Genomic DNA, 27,384 nt, shown 5'->3' on the forward strand with positions numbered 1-27,384 from the left:
TGAATTTCGGAGTATAGTTTTTCATTCATTTGATGAATCTTTTTCGAACACAAGATATCACCCACGTCTTCCAGTTTTCTCATTATGACTATTTCGTACCATAAAAATACCAAAAATTCGAAGAACCCAACTCTTGAAACTAAGTTGGACGCTTTCTAATAAATATTTGAACGTTTTGTAAAATAAAAGTATTCTTCGTATTTTCTCGTATAATACGCCGTTTTCGAGTAATTCAAAAATAAAAAAGTACCAGTCAAATTTGAAAAATTGGGTACTTCGGCTGAATACAACTCTGTGTAAAAGATCCACAGAGGTATAGTGTCACAGATTCAGCTAGTTATTCTGAAGGTAATTTTGTTTTTCCAGGGGTGGCACAGCTCATTAACAAAACTTTAAAAAATTCTTTTTATCAGGGCCGAATTGGAAAAAATGGTATAGGAAAAAAGAGTTTCATTCGACCTCAAGAATCTACTGTTGAAATATTTGTACGAGTTAAAGAATCACCCTGAGGGTTCTCAAGATAGTGAAGGATGCCTTCTTCATAGAAGAGCACCATCATGATGGTCACAATCAAAGGCTGCAGCCTCCTGATTCCTATCAAAATCTGACATCTGGTTCTGGTGTTATGTAACGGCACACTCTTTAGTAATATTGTCCTTTCGTATATCTTAAATTCCTTCATTAGTGTATTGTTTTGTCACTGATTATCTTATAGTTACTGTGTGATACTTTGACAATATCAAAACCCCATTCACACCCTTACCTTTCCAGAGTCGACAGGAAAAATACTAAATGAGGAAAGCTGCCTTTTCCATTATGTGTTTCTACTTGAGAAAGAGCAATTCCAATTCCCCTGAATCTTTCTAATTAGCCCCATCCATTGTGAGTGATCATCTCACACTGGATCCTTCATCCAACATCGAAAAGCCACACGTCATATATTCTCATACTAGTCCGGGAGGCAGGGGCTTTTTTTTCAAGGAATTTCATCCCGGCTGAATTTAATACTGTAGGTTGTAGTCACATTGCAAATGACGAAACCGACCGTCAGCTTCAATACCATCGGTGGGTGCGGGCGTGGGAGGCGGCGGAACTTAGGAAAAAATGCAAAATTTCAAGTGATTTTATCCCGGCTGAAATTTTTTATATGTAATATTAATGTTAAATAGAAACAAAATAGTGAAGTCAGCCGATAGGCGGAGGGTGGAAAATACGTCAGTCGAGCGCGTGAACAGGGGAAAAAAATTGGAAAATCAAGTGATTTCATCCCGAATGAAAACACCTCCATATGATTCCTTACATATATCGAAATATAAAAATGACCGTCAGCTGCGTGTCTAGCGGGGGAAAGACCGTCAGTCAGATCATTGAAAATTCCGCGCGCCGTATAAATGCATGGACGCGCTCATACATTTTTGCTCTGACTGACGGTCTTTCCCCCGCTTGACACGCAGCTGACGGTCATTTTTATATTTCCATATATGTAAGAAATCATATGGAGGTGTTTTCATTCGGGATTAAATCACTTGACTTTTTTTTTCCCTAGTTCACGTGCTCGACTGACGTATTTTACATCCTCCGCCGATCGGCTGACTTCACTATCATGTTTCTGATTAACATCAATATTACATATAGAAAATTTCAGCCCTGATAAAATCACTTGAAATTTTGCATTTTTTCCCAAGTTCCGCCGTCTCCCACGCCCGCACCCACCACATTTATTTTCAAAGAAGCGCTCGTTGAATTTTCAATGGACGATTGGTTAAATGATCACATGGCATCGTGGATTGGGAATAAAACAGTTTTCGTAAACTATATGGAATGCCACAAATATGAAGTTGAACAAGGTAAAATTCAACGATCATCGGATCCATTGTTAACGTGTTCAGGTAACGAAGAAGCAGAGATGGTTTTCCATGTCTGTCACTTGAAATCTGATGTTCATGTAACAATGCGATGTTCTGATAGAGATATATTGATCATTATGTTGGGAAATATTCAGACATTCATTGATGTCATCAAATTGTTTGCATCATCGGGTCCAAATTTGTGCTCTGTATTGCCAGGATTTCATGCCTTCAGTGGATACAATTTCAACTCAGCATTTTACCGTAAAGGCAAAAAAAACGTTTGAAATTCTCCGGAAGTTTCCAACGTACATCCAAGCAGTGAGTGACTTTTCACAAATTCCCAATTGTAACCTCGATCAATTGTTCACATACATACTTGGAATGCTATTTTTGTAGAATATATGGATTTACAGAATTTGATGATATTAACACTGCTCATGTGTAAACATTCAATAGAGCATACGGCAGTTAAGATGATTGAAATCCACTTAACTTGGAAAAAAAAATTGACGGATTGTTATTCCCGCCCTCTAAGGCTGAACTGAACCAACATTGCTTTCGAACGGCATACATCGTCCACCTTTGGAGCCAAGCACATTTACCTGTACCTACCGATTTATTTGAATGTTGATTATGTTGATAACGAATTAATAAAAATATGAATGATTAATTGCATATGTGCAATAAAATCTATACTATCACTTGGACACAGAGAATCGTCTCGGGGTCACTTTAGAAAAAACAACATTCTGACAGTTTATGGTCTCTACATATAAGACTACTTCCATTTCTCCACAAGCACCAGTATTACTTTGAGGACTGTAAGAATGGTAATAACACAAGAAGAACTGAACCCTACTTTTATCCCATACACTCCTCAACTTTAAGGGAGAAAAATGTCCATTATGTAGCGATGAAATTATTCAATGGCTTACCAAGAAATTTGCAAGGCATCGATCAGTTTGACCTTTTTCGGAGAAGGATTCACAGCTACAGCTACATACTTCAGTGTTAACCTTATAACTTGGAAGAATTTAGAGAATTTTGTAAAAAAAAAATTGCTCTTGAGATATATTTTTTTGTTGTTGATTTGACATGTTTCTATTTTATTTTGACATATCTGTGATAAGTAAATTAATTGTAGAAATGGAATAAATATACTATACTATAATTAAGTATGTTATATGATGTTGCTGCTTTACCTACAAGTATCATGGGTTAATCGTAACAAACCCATTTGATATTGATCGAAATCATAGTTTCAATAAATATAAATGTTAAAATATCCGTAGGCTTTATTAACTTATGAGAAAAAAGACATCAGTCAGACCATTGAAAATTCCGCGCGCCGTATAAATGCATGGACGCGCTCATACATTTTTGCTCTGACTGACGGTCTTTCCCCCGCTAGACATGCAGCTGACGGTCATTTTCATATTTCCATATATGTAAGAAATCATATGGAGTTACATGAACATCAGATTTCAAGTGACAGACATGGAAAACCATCTCTGCTTCTTCGTGACCTGGACACGTTAACAATGGATCCGATGATCGTTGAATTTTACCTTGTTCAACTTCATATTTGTGGCATTCCATATAGTTTACGAAAACTGTTTTATTCCCAATCTACGATGCCATGTGATCATTTAACCAATCGTCCATTAAAAATTCAACGAGTGCTTCTTTGAAAATAAGTGTGGTGGGTGCGGGCGTGGGAGATGGCGGAACTGCAAAATGCAAAATTCCAAGTGATTTTATCAGGGCTGAAATTTTCTATATGTAATATTGATATTAATCAGAAACATAGTCAGCCGATCGGCGGAGGGTGTAAAATACGTCAGTCGAGCACGTGAACTTGGGGAAAAAATTTGAGAGTCAAGTGATTTCATCCCGAATGAAAACACCTCCATATGATTTCTTACATATATGGAAATATAAAAATGACCGTCAGCTGCGTGTCTAGCGGGGGAAAGACCGTCAGTCAGAGCAAAAATGTATGAGCGCGCTCATGCATTTATACGGCGCGCGGAATTTTCAATGATCTGACTGACGGTCTTTCCCCCGCTAGACACGCAGCTGACGGTCATTTTTATATTTCGATATATGTAAGGAATCATATGGAGGTGTTTTCATTCGGGATGAAATAACTTGATTTTCAAATTTTTTTCCCCAGTTCACGCGCTCGACTGACGTATTTTCCACCCTCCGCCTATCGGCTGACTTCACTATTTTGTTTCTATTCAATATTAATATTACATATAAAAAATTTCAGCCGGGATAAAATCACTTGAAATTTTGCATTTTTTCCCAAGTTCCGCCGCCTCCCACGCGCGCACCCACCGCTACTTGACCAGCTGACGGTTGGTTTCGTCATTTGCAATGTGACTACAACCTACAGTATTAAATTCAGCCGGGATGAAATTCCTTGAAAAAAAAGGCCCTGCCTCCCGGACTATACGGAAAGAACTCGAAGAACACCCTTGTTATATATCCCTTACAACAAGTATTATCCCCCACAAGTGTCTCGATTTCTTAAAACTCGCCTAACATTAATCAGGGATGGAATTCGAGTTGGCAGATGATCACTCAGAATCCTGAGATGACGAAATATAATTAGGGGTGTCACCTCCGGCCCGATTTAATTACACCAGAAGGATTTTGTGTAATCGACTTCGCTGAGGCGCCTACGCGAAATCCATCGGGTGGGGACTAATTTTTTTTTTTTTTAATTTTATGGTTCACTGTCCGGGAAACGATACTCGAGGAGTGAACCGAATTAGGGAATCAAGACGTTCATTTGGGGTAAGGGAAAGTTGCTTTCAATTATTTCTAAATTGGTCGAGGAAGCAAGAGAAGAGGGTGGTGATGTTAGGAGTGAAAACTATTGAGGTCTGTTTCTTTTAAGGTCAAAATGCATTTATTTCAAGATAAAATGAATGAACAGATCATTCAAAGTATGCTTCATCGCTGGCTACTACTTTTTTCACCTCTCAGGAGTTTTTTTGATCCATCTTGAAAAAATACCTCGTCATCTTTTGGGGAGATCCAATTTTCGATTTCTACGAAGGAATAAACCACGAACATCAGCTGATGCCACAATGAGACATCAATAAAAGTCGAAGACATTTTTTGAAAATAAAGTATTCTTCCTTTTTATTTCCTTTTTATCTTCTCCAATCATGATTAGGTCGAACAAGGGTTGTGTTATATATGCTCATCCTAAGAGTAATGTAAGAAGTTTTTAAATTGAAAGGCAGATAACAGTAAATTGGAGTTCTAAACTCCCAGTTAGGGAACTCCAACAAATCAACCGTTGCGTAGAAGGCTTACCAGTTATCCTGTAGTTGAAAGAACATATACCCAGTGGTCCATTTAAAAATAAACTTGAAACCATCCAGAGAAATCGAAATTTGGAAATTAAATCGAAGAGGAATCAAAAGAAATCGCACATTTACTGTTTAGAAGCGTCAATAATATCTAATTGTAATAGAGAAAGGACACTGCTTACCTGAAGTTTGTCAAATTTGTTGGAACATTGTTCAGTTGTAACTTCAGCGACTTCAGCTTATAATTCCTAGTTTCCTTCGCTATATTCTCTGGTGTCTGTGTGCTCTGGTCTCGTAGACTAGAACGACCGTTGGAAGTAACACCACCATGATGATCTCTACCCCCATTCGCGAACGATAACTGGGAGTGTGAAGCACTCAAACGCATATGACACCCCGAAAACCTGAAAAAAATTTCTGTTAGGATTCATTGTGGATTTCAATTCTCGTCAATCAGGCAAGATTATATTCGTTTTGGTTCCTAGTTCAGCCTTCTTAGTGAGAACTGAATGATAGGGCCAATTTTTATATACCACAATACTGAGGAACCACAAAAAATCCGAACCGATGAAAGGAGTTTATGGTACATTCATGGCACAGAAAACATACTTGATTTACTTTATGGGCAAGTGGATCTCTTCATTTCCTTTCACCCCCGAACGACCGGGAAACCAATCTTGTTTTTCTTGCCTCTTTCGTCGAGTTGATTAAAAGATAGTAGACGACGTAACGACAAAAGTCGTTGAATATCCAATATTCCAAAGAAAAATAGGTTGGTAATAAGAATCGATTCATACAACATACAAACTCCTAAAAACTAATAAGAGACTATAAAAGAATGAATAGACCAAGAGATTGCCAAAAATATGCGACCGAATATTCTCGCATATTTGAAATTCATACAGACCCCAACTATACCCTGAAATTTCCGATAACTTTCCGTCAGAGACAAAAAATTTGACGTGAAAGCCAAAATGAATCGTTTCGTGGCACCGAAAGTTGCAAACGATAATTAGGGTTACTTAAGTTGCTTTGAAAAGGTTCTATTGTTCAATAGAAGGCAAGCTTTTCCGTAGAATGAATCGATTACTGGAAGGGAGGCTGAGTGAATTAGCTTGGTCTCATCGGGGAAACGAATGAGGAGTACGATATTTAGATTATGAAGTGTAATCCATAAGAAATACTTCCCCAATCTATCAAATTAAAACCGCTCGCTTGAAATTTTCCATTTGATGCATTTTTAAAACTCCCAGAATGAAGTGTCGTACATTATTTTCAATTATGCATCATTTTTTTGTAATCTAGAAGTTGAATAGACAACCGGCGCATACGCCACTTTGTAAAACTCACAATAAAAATTTCTCTAAGGCCCGGTCATAGACATAGAGACATGGACTGTGCCTTCCCTTTATATCTATGCATGAAATACGGTCAAAAAAAGTGACAGAGAGAAAAACACGTCGGGAATGCAGTTGTCTTTTTCTAGAATTTTGATTGGTCTACACTCACCTCTATGTGAACAAAAAAGAGAAAGGTATGTCCCGACGAGCTTTTCTCTCTTTCTAATAAATAGCCAATTTCATGCTGGCATTGCTCAGTCCATGTCTCTATGTCTATGGGCCCGGTACATTCACCATCGAATAAATTTTATTCAATGTCAATAAGTATCTGTCAAATAATTTCCTATCTGAAGGATACCTTATTTCGGTGTTTTCAGATGAAATTATTTGACGAATAACAATTCTATGAAAGCACGGTATACTACTTTTCACTGATTAATGTAAAATAAGACACCGAGTTGTAGAAATTGTCATAATTCCAACTAGAAAGCAAATATTTCGTGAAAATCACACGAAGAATAACCATACATCCAGAATCTAAAAAATTCTACCAATAATGACGTACCGACATTCGATCTATGACAAATAAACTTAAGTTTCAATGACAGATTTATTCTATGAATAACACTATCTGAAAGTGAAAACATTTTTACTTATCTATCGAATGAATTTATTTATTCGCACGTGAAAGTACCAGGCCTTAGAGGGCCTCGTCCATATTATTCCGTTTTAAAGGAAACATAGTTTCACATTCAGCTAATAAATTAAATTAAATTGAGGGTGAAATTAAAACCAAAATTGCATACCTACGCCATTGCTTCCATCTGGCTCTATTTGCCAGAATTACCAGTAAAACTCTCCAGTTCATTATCCTGATAAAATATCTCCCCACATGATCCTGCTCAGTTTTCCAAAAATAGGAAATAAACCTCCAACAATCGTCTTTTCCTAACCGGAGTACTGAATAATATATGACGAAACTGAAAGACCTTCATTTTCTATAGCGTACAGCCAGCGGATTTGTCCTCTCCTTTGCTCACCTTCATCCTCATTATATCTGAGAGCAGCATCCTTTCAGAAAAATGAAGAAAGCACCGCAATTCCCCACTGTTCCCAATAATGACATATCGATGAGATTTGGGGGCTTTAGTTTTTTCCCCTAAGTAGAACCACCAGGAGAAAAGATCCTTCTGGAAATTCGTTTATGAAAAGATGATACGGATACAGGTAGTCAGAACTACAGAAAATAAAAAATTAAGCTGCACAGACCAACTTCAACATTTTCATCGAGTGAAGCGCTGTTAAAAAATCTCCAGATGGTACGAAGGCGTAGAAGGGCCACATAATATTTTAAAAATATTTACTTTGAAGTCGGAATTTAACAAAATTCCGAGTTCAAAGTCGGAATTTACTAAATTCCGACTTCAAACTCGGAATTTTATTCAGTTCCGAACTTCTACAGGGTGTTCTACGACGACGTAGATTTGGTCCTGTATTACAGTTTGCTTTTCTACAAATATTCAAATTCATATAATACAAGGTGTTCCCACATTTAATGAATGAATGAATAATTATGTACACAGGGTGTACATTATTATTTGAGTTTTCTTTTATGAGAGATCATAACAATGATATGACAACCTTTTACAGACATGACATGACGTGAATATTTTTTTAGACATAACTGTTCTTTAGGTATATTCCGGATATTTTATGAAAAAATTTCCTTCTATTATTTACTCGTGAGGCTATCTCAATGGACAAGAAATCAGTACACCCCGAGGTACACCCGGTGTGCTTTGATGTTTCTTACATGAAGAGGTCATTACAACGGTGAGAAACTTGATGTGTTTTATTGGAGATAATTGTCATTAGTTCCATGTTTTTGAATAATTATGAAATTATGGTCGTAGACAGGTAGAGGTAAGGTTTGTAATAGTAACCATAAAATAACATTGAGCTCCCAGGCCACCCTCCCCTCTGTATATATGGAGAAATAATCGTCATAGAACAACACCCTGTGCATCTAGCCTGTATCGGTTCCGAAGTAAATAAAATTCCGACTTTGAACTCGGAATTTTGTTAAATTCCGACTTTGAACTCGGAATTTAGTTAAATTCCGACTTTGAACTCGGAATTTAGTTAAATTCCGACTTTGAACTCGGAATTTTGTTAAATTCCGACTTTGAACTCGGAATTTAACTAAATTCCGACTTCAAAGTCGGAATTTAAGGAAAAATATTTTTAAAATATTATGTGGCCCTTCTACGCCTTCGTAAGATGGATAGAGATGAGACCAATTTTTTTGACAAGACTTTTTACTTGAAACGAATTTCTTGATTTGAAACCTCGAAAGTACGGGAAGAATTGATTGGCCAAAACATCTTTACAGCATCTGAACTGAAAATATGCCCTTGAAAACCCCCTAGTATTGTCTCATTATTATTGCCAACTGACCCTTGCTCTTGATATATGAGTTTGGTTTCGAATAAATTCAATATTCACATATCCCATATTCACCCTCGTAACATAAGTCATATTCGAATTATTTAACCTCCCAATTCCCTATTGAATTGGTCCTACACAAAACGAATATCATGTTTCTATCTTATTTTTATCGATTTTCAACGTTCCCAAATATTGCAATGGGGAATTCGGTTTATGCTACTGAAATATTCATGTTTCCACACAGGAAAAAAGGGTAAAACGGGAGTATACCCACAATCTGAAATGGTATTTATGATAAAGCACTCACATTCGAATTCCCATTGGACTTAACATTGATATTTTTGCTTTGTCCCCTAACCTCTGGACATTTAGGTTTTCTGAGGACCCAATCACACTGGCTAATTCGAAAATCTGCTACTACACTCGAAAAGATTCTTGCTGAATTTTTGAAAAAATACAAGAACTTACCTACTAACCTAACCTAACCTATTAGAGACTTTTTATTGAGAAAAATCGAAAAAAAAGAAATGCAGAAAATATACAGTTACAGACGATATAGGGAAAACCTAACCTAACCTAACCTAACCAAACCTAACCTAACCTTTTAGAGACTTTTCATTAAGAAAAATCGAAGAAATGCAGAAAATATACAGTAACAGACGATATAGGGAAAAATTTGAATACAAAGGAAAGACGAAAATAATAAATAGAGAAACATAAACTTTTTAACCTAACCTTACCTAACCTAATTTAGGGACAGCCTGTACAAAGTCGAAGCAATTTCAGCTCTCAATCTTCCTAATTCATTCCAAATTCCATCTCTATTTACACGTCTTCCCCTACCACTTCACTCAGAAAATCCTTATGCCTCAAACTCTACTCTCAACCATTTTATATCAGTTTCTTCAAGGGTTTCAGAAGATTTATGGGTTAAGGAATATTCGCGGCTCTGCTTTGGTTAGGGGGAAAAACGAATATAGTCTGAAGGTAATCTAATCGACAGAAACGCTGGTGGAAAAATCTATTTACCGGGCAATGATGGTTTATGACGAAGGGAATCTCAAAATGCATAAAATTGCCCCACTGGGGGAGGCGGCGCAAGTATTTTATTTTCTATTTCTGCCTTCCACCCCACAGGAACTTAACGTCGACGGAACTTGATAAACAGAGAATACGTGACCGCATCTTGGGTGTTCAGAGGCTGTATTTTATCCGGGAGTTCGTTCATGCCTAAGGAGAATCGGGAATTGTAAATGGGAGTTTATTAATCGCATACTGCATTGTCCCGATGTTAGAATTGTTTCTAGAAGTAATCATCATGCATTACTTGCCGGAATATAATTGCTGAGTGGTTCTAGGGCGAGACTGATTAAAATATGCATTTGGGTGTATTATGTAGACGCTGCTAGCCTGAACTGAACATCCTATTGTCTTGCGTAATGTGAATGCAAGAGCTTTCCCAGTTGAAACTGATATTGAACCAAAACACGTAGGCATAGGCCAGGGGTTCTAAATTGGTGCAGGGTTTTGCTAGATAATCTAATAGGAAAACATTCTAAGCAGTTGAATTAAAAGAGTAAAAACTTCCCTACCTTTCACCAGAACCAGTGGTTCTCCTGCAGGTCGATTGTCCTGAAATTACCGAGGCAGGTCTTTCGTGCTTCTGATTGTAGTACCTCCCTCCCATCCTTCTGATAAACTGGTCGTTTTCAGGGTGTTCAATGTTGAACCTGGCCTTCTTTCGAAGAAGTTGAACGGTCAACGCGTACGTGGTCACCATGATCACCATTGGAATGTAAAATGTGACCAGTGAGCCAAACACGAAGAAGGCCCTGTTGTTGATGACGCATCTTCCAGGTTTGGGCATGATATTTTCGTGGTTAATTATACCTGGAATAATGAAGGATTTTTTCTATTCAGCTGAGCCTTCACTTTCTGATTGAAATAAAGCCCCATAGAGAGAAGTCGATTCTTAAAGGCAAGTTGTGTACAAGGAGCCTTAGATTTTAACAAATCTAAATAATAGAATTAATTCAGTCTGAATCGGATATTGTTGGAAAAGTGAAAGATGTCTCTTGTAGGACGTGAACTTAGGAAGAGTCAGTGTTGAATTGATGCTTATTACACGAGAAATTTTACATTCATTGACAGAAATTTGAGTCATCAAAAAAAGTAAATATGTTTTCAATGTTTTTCATAATATAATTCGATGTGATTTCAATCAATCTGCATGAGGAATATTGAGAGCAATCAGCTTACCCAAAACTGTTATCGAACTGGACACCAGCATAGCCAGCAACCAAGCAAGGGCTATCCTGAACACGACAGTTCTTGTGGTAGTTGTATTTCTCGTTTTGAGGGGATTTCTTATACCCAGATATCTGCCCAAACTGATGAAACACATGTGCATGATTGATGCAGAACATGCAAGTACATCGCAGGTGACGTAGACGTTACACCATATCATCCCAAATGGCCAGTTACCTGTAACAACGAGAAATCTGATGAGAGAGACCATATCAAGTGGAAAAATCCAACTGACAATTTGAAATGAAATTGAAAAGTTAAGAATTCGACTATTTATAAGATTTTTGTGGGAAATACACAGCCTCTTCCGTCTTCTAATCGTTTTCAATTCTCAGCGGTTCAACCACATTTGTTCTTCCATTAGCCTTACCAGTATAAGTCCCGTATGGGATATCAGATGGGGAACTCCAACTCCGGAATAACCTCGAAGAAAGAGCCCACAGGGAAGGTGAGATTTACATAATACAACCCGAGAATTCTCCCCTAACATCGATTCCGTTGAAAGCCACTTCTGGGATTTTTAAATGAGAAAACCCACATTCGTGTAATTAATGCGTGAAGAGAGTGACAGAAGAAATTCAAACTTAGTTTGCTCGTGAACTGCGGAATAACAAATATCAAAGCGATCCCTCTTCTTTGACGAACTTTTCTTTGAGTTTATATCATAATTTTCTGTAGGTTCTCAGGAAAAAATCCAGGGAATTTGATCTCCTTTTTTTTCCTCAGTTCGGTGACCCCAAGTTTGAAGGAATTTGATCGAAAACTTATTTCCCAAATCACCAGAATCTCTTCTCGAAACACGATGAAAGGAAACAGGGAAAACATCACCATTATTTCACATCTTTGCATAAGATGTTAAAACTCAACTTATTCAAGGTATTTTTCTCGAACATCTCGACAACACATATTGGTGGATCCATCATCACGATTGATTACTCTATCATATTTCCGATCAATTTACTTCCCATAAATAAATGCTACATGTGGACCATTAAACTTTCGCGTAATGATGATACTTGAAATTCCACATTCAGTAAAGTTAACCAATCAAACACGTTCTGTCAAGAGTCGAATTTAATTGCTCGTGCATAGTGGGACCATTGATTGAACAACCCCTTTATTTGGCGGTTTCATTCTACCCTGAATTGGATATTAATTCAGCCATTTGGAAAACTTCGCCTCAATTTTCATTCGAGGGGTAACTCGATTATACGGAACATGAAAATTCATATTGAACATTCTTTCTACCGGAAGGATAATCCTATCTAGAAGTCCAAGAGAGACAGCAAATTTCAGACGATAATTTGAAATGATTCCATTCTCTAATTGGACTAAATACGTGAAATATCTCTGGGTCCATAACCTGTTACGCTGTCAAGATTTCAGAAACATCAATCGACGACGTGTTCATGTGGAATATCTAATGGTAACAGGTCCTCCCACGCATTCCTACAAAGAACAAATCCCTCCCTTCTCTAATCAATCGAATTTTGTCGGAGGAGATTTCGGTGATCATTTAACCGTTGAGGGAGACAATGTAGCCCTTCTTTGACATGTGCTTCTTCCAACTAATTCGCGGTGGCGTTCTGACAGCAGCTTTCATCCCTCCTCCCCGTCTGAAAAGTATGTAACTTCCATCAGGAACGGCGACTGAAGTTGGAGGACTTCAGAGAGTATTAATATGATTTGGGAGAATTCAATAAAGGTGTACGTCGCCTCTGAAAATGACTGAAATAAGATAGCTCAGTTGTTGAATTTTCATTAAGGTTTTCGAGATAGCCTGCTGTATCATATGGCTGTCAATCTTGTAGGTTCTTAACGAGTATTGGAATTTTTTCGAAGGTCAAATTTCGAGTCGCGTATCTCCCCGAAAAATAATGGTAGATACAGATGTGACCCATATTCTAAAAGAGCAACTCTTCTAGTAATAAATCTCAAGATTTCATCCATTTCGGTGCAACCTTTCGGTTTTGACGATTCTTTAACGGACCTCGCCTCTCGACTCATTGAAATTTTTCGAAGGTCAATTTTCGAGTCGCGTATCTCCCTGAAAAATCATGGTAGATGCAAATGTGACCCATATTCTAAAAGAGCAACTCTTCTAGTAATAAATCTCAAGATTTCATCCATTTCGGTGCAACCTTTCGGTTTTGACGATTCTTTAACTGACCTCGCCTCTCGAATGATTGGAATTTTTTCTAAAGTCAACTTTGGAGTCGCGTATCTCCCAGAAAAATCATGGTCGATCCAAATATGATCCATATTCTGAAAGAGCAACTCTTCTAGTAATGAATCTCAAGATTTCATTGATTTCGGTTCAACCTTTCGGTTTTGACGATTCTTTAACTGACCTCGCCTCTCAACTCATTGGAATTTTTTCGAAGGTCAACTTTCGAGTCGCGTATCTCCCAGAAAAATCATGATAGATCCAAATATGATCCATATTCTGAAAGAGCAACTCTTCTAGTAATGAATTTCAAGATTTCATCGATTTCGGTTCAACCTTTCGGTTTTGACGATTCTTTAACGGACCTCGCCTCTCGACTCATTGAAATTTTTCGAAGGTCAATTTTCGAGTCGCGTATCTCCCTGAAAAATCATGGTAGATGCAAATGTGACCCATATTCTAAAAGAGCAACGCTTCTAGTAATAAATCTCAAGATTTCATCCATTTCGGTGCAACCTTTCGGTTTTGACGATTCTTTAACTGACCTCGCCTCTCGAATGATTGGAATTTTTTCTAAAGTCAACTTTGGAGTCGCGTATCTCCCAGAAAAATCATGGTGGATCCAAATATGATCCATATTCTGAAAGAGCAACTCTTCTAGTAATGAATCTCAAGATTTCATCGATTTCGGTTCAACCTTTCGGTTTTGACGATTGTTTAACTGACCTCGCCTCTCAACTCATTGGAATTTTTTCGAAGGTCAACTTTCGAGTCGCGTATCTCCCAGAAAAATCAGGGTCGATCCAAATATGATCCATATTCTGAAAGAGCAACTCTTCTAGTAATAAATCTCAAGATTTCATCGATCTCGGTGCAACCTTTCGATCTTGACGATTCTTTAACTGACCTCGCCTCTCGAATGATTGGAATTTTTTCTAAGGTCAACTTTAGAGTCGCGTATCTCCCAGAAAAATCAGGGTCGATCCAAATATGATCCATATTCTGAAAGAGCAACTCTTCTAGTAATAAATCTCAAGATTTCATCGATCTCGGTGCAACCTTTCGATCTTGACGATTCTTTAACTGACCTCGCCTCTCGAATGATTGGAATTTTTTCTAAGGTCAACTTTGGAGTCGCGTATCTCCCAGAAAAATCATGTTCGATCCAAATATGATCCATATTCTGAAAGAGCAACTCTTCTAGTAATGAATCTCAAGATTTCATCGATTTCGGTTCAACCTTTCGGTTTTGACGATTCTTTAACTGACCTCGCCTCTCAACTCATTGGAATTTTTTCGAAGGTCAACTTTCGAGTCGCGTATCTCCCAGAAAAATCATGATAGATTCAAATATGATCCATATTCTGAAAGAGCAACTCTTCTAATAATAAATCTCAAGATTTCATCGATCTCGGTGCAACCTTTCGATCTTGACGATTCTTTAACTGACCTCGCCTCTCGAATGATTGGAATTTTTTCTAAGGTCAACTTTAGAGTCGCGTATCTCTCAGAAAAATCATGGTAGATCCAAATGTGACCCATATTCTAAAAGAGCTACTCTTCTAGTGATAAATCTCAAGATTTCATCGATCTCGGTGCAACCGTTCGTTCTTGACGATTCTTTAACTAACCTCATGGCCCCCCACTAGAACCACCATTGGTTTCACCAATTAATCAGTAACCGTTACTCGCAAGGAAATGTTTCGGGAAGCTGAAGGTGAAAATGGCCCGGCTGATCGTAAATTTTTTCCTTGCTCGACTTCAAATGTCCATTATTGGGAATAATGGCGAGAAGTAACCAGTCGCCCTTAGCGCTTCCTGAGAATTTCATCAGGCTGAGCCGGAGTAATGGATCAAATTTTTCAGGCAAATCGCTGCAGAACTTTCGCATTTCTAATTCGCGAGAACTGAATTAGAAATGGAATTTATTGGCAGGGCGATACGAAATTAAGCATTCTCAGTGTCGGCTCTGAAATCTTCGATCTTCATCAGATCTTAATTACTCCGACACTCCGGTTTCGATGAGTGCATTATCAACTCTGATTTCTGGGCCAAATTGCAGGACTGAAACGAACGCTGAGAATTCCCGATTTCCGTGGATTGCAGCATCATTTGCATCCATTCAAATGCAGCGTCAATAGTGGAACGCGATGGACGGTTCATATGGGATAGTCTATGACCCTTCAGATTTTGTGTATCTTTGAAGAACTCCCCCATTTTCTGCTATTGAAGGATCGGGCATACTGATGCGACTTTCATTGGTGCTGGAATCGATCTGAGAAAAGTTATCTCGATCCAGAAATATTACGGAATATTCTTCGCCCATCGCAAAAGTTCCTGAAGTCTAATCGTCGAATATTTGAGATTTGTTTGGCGAAAACAGGTGACAGATCGTTCAAGCACACATTGAAGTCCAGAGCAAAAGCTTTTCCAACAAAGACATTGAACATTTGACCTCTTTGGCGTGTCCTACACTGTGGAAGTTTCACTGCTCAATAATTGTTAGAGATCGCATATAAATTCCTCTTTATTTGTGGCTTTTATTGAATTTTCTGCACAACCGTTCGGTCTTGAGGAAGTTTTAACTGAACCCAACTTTTTGGTAATTTCTCGAAGATCATCTTTAGAGTGATTTATCTTCCGAGAAAATTATCGTAGATTTAAACGTGATACATAATCTGAAAGAGCAACTCTTCTATTATCAAATCTGAGAACTTTATCCATTTCGGCACAACCGTTCGGTCTTGAGGAAGTTTTAACTGAACCCAACTTATTGGTAATTTCTCGAAGGTCATCTTTAGAGTGATTTATCTTCCGATTAAATTATCGTAGATTTAAACGTGATACATAATCTGAAATAGCAACTCTTCTAATATCAAATCTGAGAATTTCATCCATTTCGGCACAACCGTTCGGTCTTGAGGAAGTTTTAACTGAACCCAACTTTGTGGTAATTTCTCGAAGATCATCTTTAGAGTGATTTATCTCACGAGAAAATTATCGTAGATTTAAACGTGATACATAATCTGAAAGAGCAACTCTTCTAATAACAAATCTGAGAATTTCATCCATTTCGGCACAACCGTTCGGTCTTGAGGAAGTTTTAACTGAACCCAACTTTTTGGTAATTTCTCGAAGATCATCTTTAGAGTGATTTATCTTCCGAGAAAATTATCGTAGATTTAAACGTGATACATAATCTGAAAGAGCAACTCTTCTATTATCAAATCTGAGAATATTATACATTTCGGCACAACCGTTCGGTCTTGAGGAAGTTTTAACTGAACCCAACTTATTGGTAATTTCTCGAAGGTCATCTTTAGAGTAATTTATCTTCCAGGAAAATCATCGTAGATCTAAACGTGATACATAATCTAAAAGAGAAACTCTTCTTGTATCAAATCTGTGAACTTCATCCATTTCGGCACAACCGTTCGGTCTTGAGGAAGTCTTAACTGAACCCAACTTGTTGGGAATTTCTCGAAGGTCATCTTTAGAGTAATTTATCTTCCAGGAAAATCATCGTAGATCTGAACGTGATACATAATCTAAAAGAGAAACTCTTCTTGTATCAAATCTGTGAACTTCATCCATTTTGGCACAACCGTTCGGTCTTGAGGAAGTCTTAACTGAACCCAACTTGTTGGGAATTTCTCGAAGGTCATCTTTAGAGTAATTTATCTTCCAGGAAAATCATCGTAGATCTAAACGTGATACATAATCTGAAAGAGCAACTCTTCTAATATCAAATCTGAGAATTTCATCCATTTCGGCACAACCGTTCGGTCTTGAGGAAGTTTTAACTGAACCCAACTTTTTGGTAATTTCTCGAAGATCATCTTTAGAGTGATTTATCTCACGAGAAAATTATCGTAGATTTAAACGTGATACATAATCTGAAAGAGCAACTCTTCTAATATCAAATCTGAGAATTTCATCCATTTCGGCACAACCGTTCGGTCTTGAGGAAGTTTTAACTGAACCCAAATTTTTGGTAATTTCTCGAAGGTCATCTTTAGAGTGATTTATCTTCCGAGAAAATTATCGTAGATTTAAACGTGATACATAATCTGAAAGAGCAACTCTTCTAATATCAAATCTGAGAACTTCATTCATTTCGGCACAACCGTTCGGTCTTGAGGAAGTCTTAACTGAACCCAACTTTTTGGGAATTTTTCGAAGGTCATCTTTAGAGTAATTTATCTTCCAGGAAAATCATCGTAGATCTAAACGTGATACATAATCTAAAAGAGAAACTCTTCTTGTATCAAATCTGTGAACTTCATCCATTTCGGCACAACCGTTCGGTCTTGAGGAAGTCTTAACTGAACCCAACTTGTTGGGAATTTCTCGAAGGTCATCTTTAGAGTAATTTATCTTCCAGGAAAATCATCGTAGATCTAAACGTGATACATAATCTAAAAGAGAAACTCTTCTTGTATCAAATCTGTGAACTTCATCCATTTTGGCACAACCGTTCGGTCTTGAGGAAGTCTTAACTGAACCCAACTTTTTGGGAATTTTTCGAAGGTCATCTTTAAAGTAATTTATCTTCCAGGAAAACTATCGTAGATCTAAACGTATTACATAATCTGAAAGAGCAACTCTTCTAGTATAAAATCTGAGAACTTTATCCATTTCGGCATAACCGTTCGATCTTGAGGAAGTCTTAACTGAACCCAACTTTTTGGGAATTTTTCGAAGGTCATCTTTAAAGTAATTTATCTTCCAGGAAAACTATCGTAGATCTAAACGTATTACATAATCTGAAAGAGCAACTCTTCTAGTATAAAATCTGAGAACTTTATCCATTTCGGCACAACCGTTCGATCTTGAGGAAGTCTTAACTGAACCCAACTTTTTGGGAATTTTTCGAAGATCATCTTTAGAGTAATTTATCTTCCAGGAAAATCATCGTAGATCTAAACGTGATACATAATCTAAAAGAGAAACTCTTCTTGAATCAAATCTGTGAACTTCATCCATTTCGGCACAACCGTTCGGTCTTGAGGAAGTCTTAACTGAACCCAACTTTTTAGGTCATCTTTAGAGTAATTTATCTTCCAATTTATCTTTTTAGGGAAAAATGGCAAGCAAGTTGATGGCTACTAGATCACCTACAAAAACGAACGAGATATAACTAAGAAATTTCATATCATCCTGTACCAAAAAGAGTATTATTCTTGCATGAAAACACAGATATCATTCCCTCCTTCTACGCAGCATCTCCTGTATCTATTAAAAAACACAATACACCTCCAGCTTCGATACGATACATCCTGCTGCCGAACCTAGTAAATGTTTTTTTTTGCTCATTCACCTACTTGGGTGAAAACATCGTGCATCCAGATACCCATTCTTGTTACGTGTTCCAGTTCTCAAATCCTGGGGTGTTGCAGGAGAGGACTATAGACAGAAATTGCATTTCGTGATTCTTTGGAATAAAAAGCCTCTCTTCTATCGTTCGATACTTCCATATCCACTTCGGAGCTGCAAATAGGAGCGAACAGTCGGTCGTATTGGAAGATCTTCCCCTTATTCCAAGATTCCTTCAAGGGGACCATTAAATATTTATCATCTCGGGGATTAAATGATGAGGAAACTGGGAGGTCTGGCGACTGTCAAGATAACGGACCTATTCACTACCTGCGGGGCCAATATTACCAGTTTCAGATTGAATTCGCGCCCCAAGTCACGTTTCATACCCCAAACAATAAAGTTAATTATGATTCATTTCTGGGGAATTATAAACAGGAGGAAAACGATCGAGGAGTTACTTCTCTCAGCTTCGAAAGTAGATGAATTTGAAATTGAATTATCTCTGTCTCAATTATTGACGTAAGTCCTACACAGTCCACGTCTTTGATGTGTTTATCCGATATCATACATATACAGGGTGTGGATTAATACACTGCGCAAAAAAATTAACGACATTCTGAAAATCTCAATTTTAATGAAAGTTAACTCTACATTGACTTTATAACTTATTTTTTATGTTCTGTCGGGAAGGTTTTGAACGAAACAAGACACATTAAATGGAAGAAAAATTCAGGATTTCACCGAATCTTATGTGAAAGAAGAGAAATGAACAATTTTCAAAATACTGAAATGCTGATAAGCGATTTAATACTTGGTATTTCCACCCCTTGCGTTAATTGCAACTCGGCAACGACGGTTCATACTCAAAATGAGTGATCCTAAAATGTTCTGATCTAATCCTTTCCAGATTTCTCCGAGTTGGATTCCTAAGTCATAAAGAGTAGCTGGATGATTTTCTGAACTTCTCAGCCTTCTATTGAGATTGTCCCAAACCTGCTCAATCGGACTGAGATCTGGACTTCTTACTGGCCATTCCCTTCGAGTGACTTCAACCTCTTCAAAGTACTCCTGAATGATGCGCGCACGTCAAAGATATTCCACCCCATACCATAATCGATCCTCCCCCGAAACCAGTAATATTCAGGAAATTGCACTGAGCATATCTTTCATGTGGACGTCTGTATACAAGGGAACGTCGATCACAATGGTAGAGGCAGAATCTAGACTCATCTATGAAGAGAACTCTTTCCCAATCGGCCTCTTCCCAATGGATATGCTCTCTCGCAAAATCCAAACGCGCCCTTCGATGGGCTGGGGTAAGAGCTGGGCCTCTTTCCGCGACACGAGGCCTTAAATCATATTCTCTGAGGCGATTTCTTATTGTCTGAGTGCTAATTTGCACCTCATGAGTTTGCTCAAGCTGAATTTGAAGGAGGCAAGCGGTTGCAGACCGTTGTCTCAAAGAAGAAACTCTCAAGTAACGTTCTTGAATGGCAGTTGTCTACCCTGTCCTGGTCTTCGGACATTCATACCTGTCTCCCTGAATCGCTGCAACATTCTGGACACACTTGAATGGGAAACTCCAAACGTTTCTGCAATTCTTGTGTATGTCCACCCTTCTTCTCGCAAAACTACCGCTTGGGCACATTCCTCTTGGGTCAAATTGCGTGTTTCGCGTTGCATAGCGATCGAGTGTAGAAAATCAAACGAAAGAAAAACTATTAATCACTAGAATTGATCGAGAACAACTGATTCTAGAATGGAGCCAATACATTCAAAATCTGATAATATCATCTTTTTTTATTTCTGCTGGGAAAAAACATCTGTATTGAAGAAAACCGTTGAAAGTGGATAACATATGCATGCATAATTCTGATAAAAATAATTATCATTGAGAACACCTTCAGTTGCGTGCGTTAATTTTTTTGCTCAGTGTAGTTGCGAGAAGATTTGAAGGGTGATTTCCTATAAAAAAATAGTCTAATGAATGAAAATTGCTAATCGATTTCCATCTTTGGAGTTCTTTATCTACCAGGAACTCTCCAAAAAACTGATATGAAATACCCAAACTATTTGTTGAGAAAAATCTCCCCATGTACAACCTGTTTAATTATTGTGGAACTTTGTCTAGTCTAGTTAGATAGCAATATTATGTGACTGGTAGTTCTAATCGGAACTTAATGGAAGGGCTTCTAGATTTAACCCAAACAACGAACTATCCACATGAAAGATCGCTGGGATGACACAATAACACAGGCCCAAGCGTTGAGTATGCAAACCTCATACTCCCAGTTACACTGAAACACTGCATATATTCTCAAATCCACGCCAGTATGTGGGTAAGTTCTCACAACTTCACCTAATTTGGTAGGGCACTTTACATGGCCTTTCGTTTATCCCCAAAGACTTATTATCCAAACTCCCCTATTGATATGCCACCGATTACAGTCCAAATAATAAGGTTACATTGGGAATTTCATATAGGTGAGTTTCGTGTCTGTTTTGCAAACACAATTCTTTCAAATTTGGGTTGAGAAATTAGTATAACTAAATGTAGGGACTCGGCAAAAATTCATTTTGAAAGCAGAACAATATGCTCATTTGCACAGTCCAAATGAAAAACATTCAAGCCATAAAATGAAAATACAGTTTCTCAATCCCCATGTTCCATTCCTCTCCAAAATATCATCGTTCCAATATTGAAAAATGTCTTCTCGAAACCCATTCAATAGTTTCATCAATACCTAAGCCAAGTTTAGACCTTGATAAGTGCAGGAACTTTTCACCGTTTCACCGCAAAAATTTCAATTTGCTTTCGATTCCGCGATGCCACATCCAATCCACCACCACTGTCATGTTGGGAAATGAACAGTATTTGTCACTGGGAAAAATTCTTCGACTTTAGGTGATATTCAATTACATTTCATTCATTTTTTTTTCTACAGGTGCTATGAAGATATTTCGGGATGTGTTTCATCATTGGGAACGATGAAATTATTGAATCACAAACGTACTTCTGCTCATCGAATTTTGGATGAAAAGTAGCTCAAAGGGAAGGGTTCCTTTGTATCATTAAGATAACATCTTCGATTTTAATTAATAGTCAATGTACTGTTACAAAGGAAAATATGGAAGAGATGCTAACTGAGACAAAATGGAAGGCGATGCCTATCCAACTGAAAATCGATTTTCATCCAGTCAGTTTAATTTCGAAACTTCTACAGGCTGTTCTGAAATGAAATTAAAGCAACGAAATTATCTCGAAATGCCTTCACTCACATTTTTTGGTTTTTTATGAAAAAATTGCATCAACTAAACGTGTTGCCATCTTCCAAATCAGTTTTTATCAGATAACAATAGACAGAACCACAGCTACACGTGATATCCAACGATAAATACGTCAATTATGTCAGAGCTCGTCTGCTCTTGTCATTTCTAGTATAAATGAGCATGCTAACTCCACAATTTATGGAACTGGTCCTCCAATTCTCCATTTATTCATTCCAATTGATGTTTTCTTTGTAATCATACACAGAAACGAACTAGAATCGATTGGCTTTGTCTGCGTGAAATAAGCCGGAGAAGGATCTTCCAAGAATGGAATCTCAAATAGGCAGTTTTTCCCGAAAGAATGATATTTCTAGAAAAAGGACTCTTTTAGTTATCCTGCTTTGGCACACTTCGATTGAAAAATATTCGATTCAATTTTCAACAGAGATCGATGAATAAGTGACAGAAAACAAAGTGAAAAAATAGATTTAAATCACTCCTCTCCTTTTCAGTGCCTTCTTGAACGACACATTCAACGTCCCTACTTCATATCAGCTAGAATAAGAAAAAAAAGTGATTTCAATATTCTGCGCAACACCATTTCCTTTCAGGAATAGTACTGACAGGACCCGAATAGAATTTCTTGTTGGAGCAACAAGTTATTGCGTTTTCTTGAAGAAATCATCAAGAAGTTTAATGAATCTGTCATGGTAAGACGAAGATTATGTTTTTATAGATTGAGTCTTGATATCCTCCAAGTATTTCAATGCTGCTGTATAAACCACTTCGATTACACGTTTTGACACATCGTGGTTGACACATACAGAATGAGAGCAGAAAAAAAAATCGAAATTAGTTAGTAGAATGCTCCAAACGAAACTCTAAAACTTCCCGATGGAGAATTTATTGCTATGCTATGATTTTTTCAATAATTTATGGGAAAAAGTAATGTGAATTCCAGATCAGTTCCATGCAAAATAAAACTCTTTCGGAGGACTCAGATGAAAAAGCTTCTATAAAATCGCATTATTGGGAAATATATCCACATAAATAACATCGGAAGGAATACAAAGCTTCTCCGGTTCGGTGAAATCGCCAAATGAAAAACTTCGCCCACACTGTATTCGGAAGGCCAAAATTCGGAATTACGAAGGATTTCACGTTTCTTATTACTCCGATGAAATTTCACCAACTTAATAAATTAGGGAAACCTTTTGATATATCTCTCGTGCCTACCTAATTTCCACCACATTTATCAAACGAAATGGGTGGCAGCATGCTCAGGTGCATTGGGGGAATAGGTTATTATTAAGCGAAGCACCTAGAATGAAAGAGTGCTGTTTATATCATCGAATAATGTGGAGAAATTTTTTTAGTTCTCTTTCTGATCTTCATTCGCTCAAGAAGTAAAATATTGAATAGTATAATGAAATTATCATTTGATGAATTGAGTTCCATAATTCTTTTCTGTTGCATTCGGATCTCAGCACTGTCAACTGCTGGTGAAGACCAAATAAATCTTTTTCTTAAGATGATATAGGGTTCTTTGAGAAAGAAGCTTATTGACAACAATATGGACGCACAATTTTTTCTGCATTGATGTTAACACCTCAGACAAAGGAACCTTAATTTTTCAAGCTCATTTATTTTATTGGACCATATTTGATGAGACCACGATGAATTTCCACTATACAAACATGTTCAATTTATGGCTATAGGATTAAAAAAAAATGTTATGAACAGAGGAACGAACTAAAGCGAGAAACGAAAGTTCTATTTCTCCATGAAACACTCAGTCGCTGAAAAACTTCATCATAATACGTACGAGTGGGTCGGAAAATTATGTTTTTAATTTTTGGCCCTTGAATTCACTCCCTCCATTACGTACGTAGAACCTTGTAATTCATATATCTCTCCAAGCGGCACAAACTCAGTTTAAATGCCCATACCAGCGAGTTGTGGAGTACCCACAAGGTTTTAAATAATTATGCCAGGAGCGCACATGTGATGAGAATGATTAAACTTGAAATTCCCTGGAAAGATCCAGAACCAGAATACGTGGAGCAAGAAATTAGAATGGGTCCCCGTATAAATTGTCACCATCAAATATTTAATAAAGGAACTTCTGACCCCGATGATTGTTCTGAACGAGGGCAGGAACATATCGCAGACGAACTGGTGGTGTTTCTCAGTTGATTCGTGGAAAACCCTTCGTTTGAAGATGTAGAAGCTACTGAGAAGATAAATCTTCCTATGACTGTCTCCTCATAGCTGTTACAGAATCTACACTACACTCCTGTTTAAAAATACACATCTCGATGAATTTCTAAAGAGTCTAAAGTCTCGACCATATTGATCCATATATTTGCGAAGCTTCTAACTTTTGATAGGAGAGCCATAGATTGTTCAAATATTTTGAGCTGAAAGATGAGCTCAATCTTATTGTGCTCTGGTAATTCAAACCCTAAATCACGAATTTTTTGCATGGCAACATAAGATTTGTGTGCAGGGGCGTTTTACTGGCAAAAACAAAACACCATTGAATAGCTTTCCGCGTTTTTTCTCTTTAATTTTTTCCCGTAGAGTGGTCAGTAATGTCGAATAGTAATCTACGGTTATTGTTCAACCCTTATTCAAGAAATCAATCATGATCACTCCATGGCAATCCCAAAACACTGAAGCAAGAACTTTTCCAGCAGATTTTTGGACACGAAACTTCTTAGGTCTTGGAGAACCAGAGTGTCGCCATTCCATCGATTGTTGCTTTGTTTCTGGATCGTAGAAATGTACCCAAGTCTCATCCATAGTAACAGTTCGGTTTAAGAAGTCTACATCGTTTTCAAATCGAGCACAGATCGAACGCGATGCTTCTACCCTTGCACGCTTTTGGTCAACATTCAAACATTTGAGGATCAATTTTGCAGCAATTTTTCTCATGTCCAAATTGACATAAACTGTATGATGAACGCGTTCATATGAAATTTTCAGTGCTTCAGATATCCGTTTCAGCCCAATTCGACGGTCTGATATAATCATGTCATGAACTGCATCGATATTTTCGGGGACTGACACAGAAACTGGCCTTCCCGATCGGTCATCATCTTCAATGGAAAATTCACCTCTTTTGAAGCTTGCAGTCCAATTTTTCACGGTCGCATACGAAGGACATTGATCACCAAGGGTATTAAGCATATCTTCGTAAATCTGCTTACCTCTAAGCCCTTTTAAATACTTGATGATGGTCCGATACTCCAATTTTTCGATATTCACTATTTCGATGGACGTCTTCTTTCTTTTAATTTATTGCGTAACTCTGGTTTACTTTTCCGACCTCAACCTTCATACTGAAACTTCTAATGAGTTATTGTTCGTTGCTATGGTAACGCAATATATTTTTCAAGCATGGAACTGGTCTAGGCTAACTGGATATCAATACATACTCGCATTTTGCCCAGCACTGATCCCACGTTAGTGGCAAGGGCCCCGGGGGTCCCAAATCCGGCCCTGCACGTACCATTCGAAAGTTATTATTCCCTGAGCGTGCGATCCATGTAAACGCGAATCTATCTCTATCCAGTGAAAGGTGTGAAAATACACCCGGATAGGTAACTGATTTATTTTGGCAGCGTTTCGTGTGGGTGGAAATATAGTACTTTAATTGATTTTCCACGGCAAGATGGAGGATGTTTCTTGTCCCCCATCTAGGCTGGAATTTTCCAGCATTGGATTAATCTACTCCCGTCGCACCATTAAGAATGGCCGTAAACGGTATAATGCGGTCCAGTGTAATGGTGGACGATCAAATAGCCATAAAAACACAGACGAGAAACTATATACTATGTGTGGGACATGACCACATCTCACATCTTTAGAATTTTCTGAAAGATCTTGCGTTTCATGAAAAAATTGGAAAATTGGAGGAAAAAAATGATTCATAGATCCCTATGAATATATTATTCTTTCTCAAGAATCTGTGACCTAATTTTGTTGCATTAAATTCGAGATAGCTTCTATACAGTTTTCAGATTATGTACTTTCGAATTTTGGGTCCTCTTTACCACAATTCATCTACTTGTGATATACACTGCGCAAAAAAATTAACGCACATTCTGAAAATCTCAATTTTACCTGTAACAACGAGAAATCTAATAAGAGAGACCTTATCAAATGGAAAAATCCAACTGACAGTTTTGAAAGTTGAGAATTCAACTACACTGCGCAAAAAAATTAACGCACATTCTGAAAATCTCAATTTTAATGAAAGTTAACTCTACATTCACTTTATAACTTATTTTTTATGTTCTTTCGGGAAGGTCTTGAACGAAACGAGACACATTAAATGGAAGAAAAATTCAGGATTTCACCGAATCTTATGTGAAAGAAGAGAAATGAACAATTTTCAAAATACTGAAATGCTGATAAGTGATTTGATACTTGGTATTTCCACCCCTTGCGTTAATTACAGCTCGGCAACGACGGTTCATACTCAAAATGAGTGATCTTGACATGTTCTGATCTAATCCTTCCCAGATTTCTCCGAGTTGGATTCCTAAGTCATTAAGAGTAGCTGGATGATTTTCTGAACTTCTCAGCCTTCTATTGAGGTTGTCCCAAACCTGCTCAGTCGGATTGAGATCTGGACTTCTTGGTGACCATTCCATTCGAGAGACTTCAACCACTTCAAGGTACTCCTGAACGATGCGCGCACGATGGGGTCTGGCATTATCGTCCATAAAAATGAAATTTTCACCAATGTATGGGGCAAATAGCACTACATGCTCTTCAAGAATGTTTCTTATATACTTATCAGAATTCACAGCTCCATTATCAACGACCACTACGTCTGTGCGAGCAGTCAAAGATATTCCACCCCATACCATAATCGATTCTCCCCCGAAACCAGTAGTATTCAGGAAATTGCACTGAGCATATCTTTCTTGTGGACGACTGTATACAAGGGAACGTCGATCACAATGGTAGAGGCAGAATCTAGACTCATCTGTGAAGAGAACTCTTTCCCAATCGGCCTCTTTCCAATGGATATGCTCTCTCGCAAAATCCAAACGCTCCCTTCGATGGGCTGGGGTAAGAGCTGGGCCTCTTGCCGCGACACGAGGCCTTATATCATATTCTCTGAGGCGATTTCTTATTGTCTGAGTGCTAATTTGCACCTCATGAGTTTGCTCAAGCTGAATTTGAAGGAGGCCAGCGGTTGCAAACCGTTGACTCAACGAAGAAACTCTCAAGTAACGTTCTTGAATGGCAGTTGTTACCCGTTGTCTACCCTGTCCAGGTCTTCGGACATTCATACCTGTCTCCCTGAATTGCTGCAACATTCTGGACACACTTGTATG

At 37.8% G+C, this 27,384-nt stretch overlaps 1 protein-coding gene across 7 annotated transcripts in view; it reads right to left on the reverse strand.

Moving 5' to 3' along the window:
* Positions 1-27,384, reverse strand: part of LOC123312204 (5-hydroxytryptamine receptor 2C-like) — a 42,985-nt gene that overhangs the window by 3,076 nt on the left and 12,525 nt on the right. For all 7 annotated transcript variants that reach the window (XM_044896493.1, XM_044896494.1, XM_044896490.1 and 4 more), the window contains exons 3-5: positions 11,227-11,451; positions 10,560-10,857; positions 5,362-5,583 (exon numbers count right to left, since the gene is read on the reverse strand). In XM_044896493.1, the coding sequence (XP_044752428.1) occupies positions 5,362-5,583; positions 10,560-10,857; positions 11,227-11,451 (745 nt within the window). The remainder of the gene's footprint in view (positions 1-5,361; positions 5,584-10,559; positions 10,858-11,226; positions 11,452-27,384) is intronic.

This window comes from Coccinella septempunctata, chromosome 4 (genome assembly GCF_907165205.1).
Source record: "Coccinella septempunctata chromosome 4, icCocSept1.1, whole genome shotgun sequence".
Lineage (NCBI taxonomy): Eukaryota > Metazoa > Arthropoda > Insecta > Coleoptera > Coccinellidae > Coccinella > Coccinella septempunctata.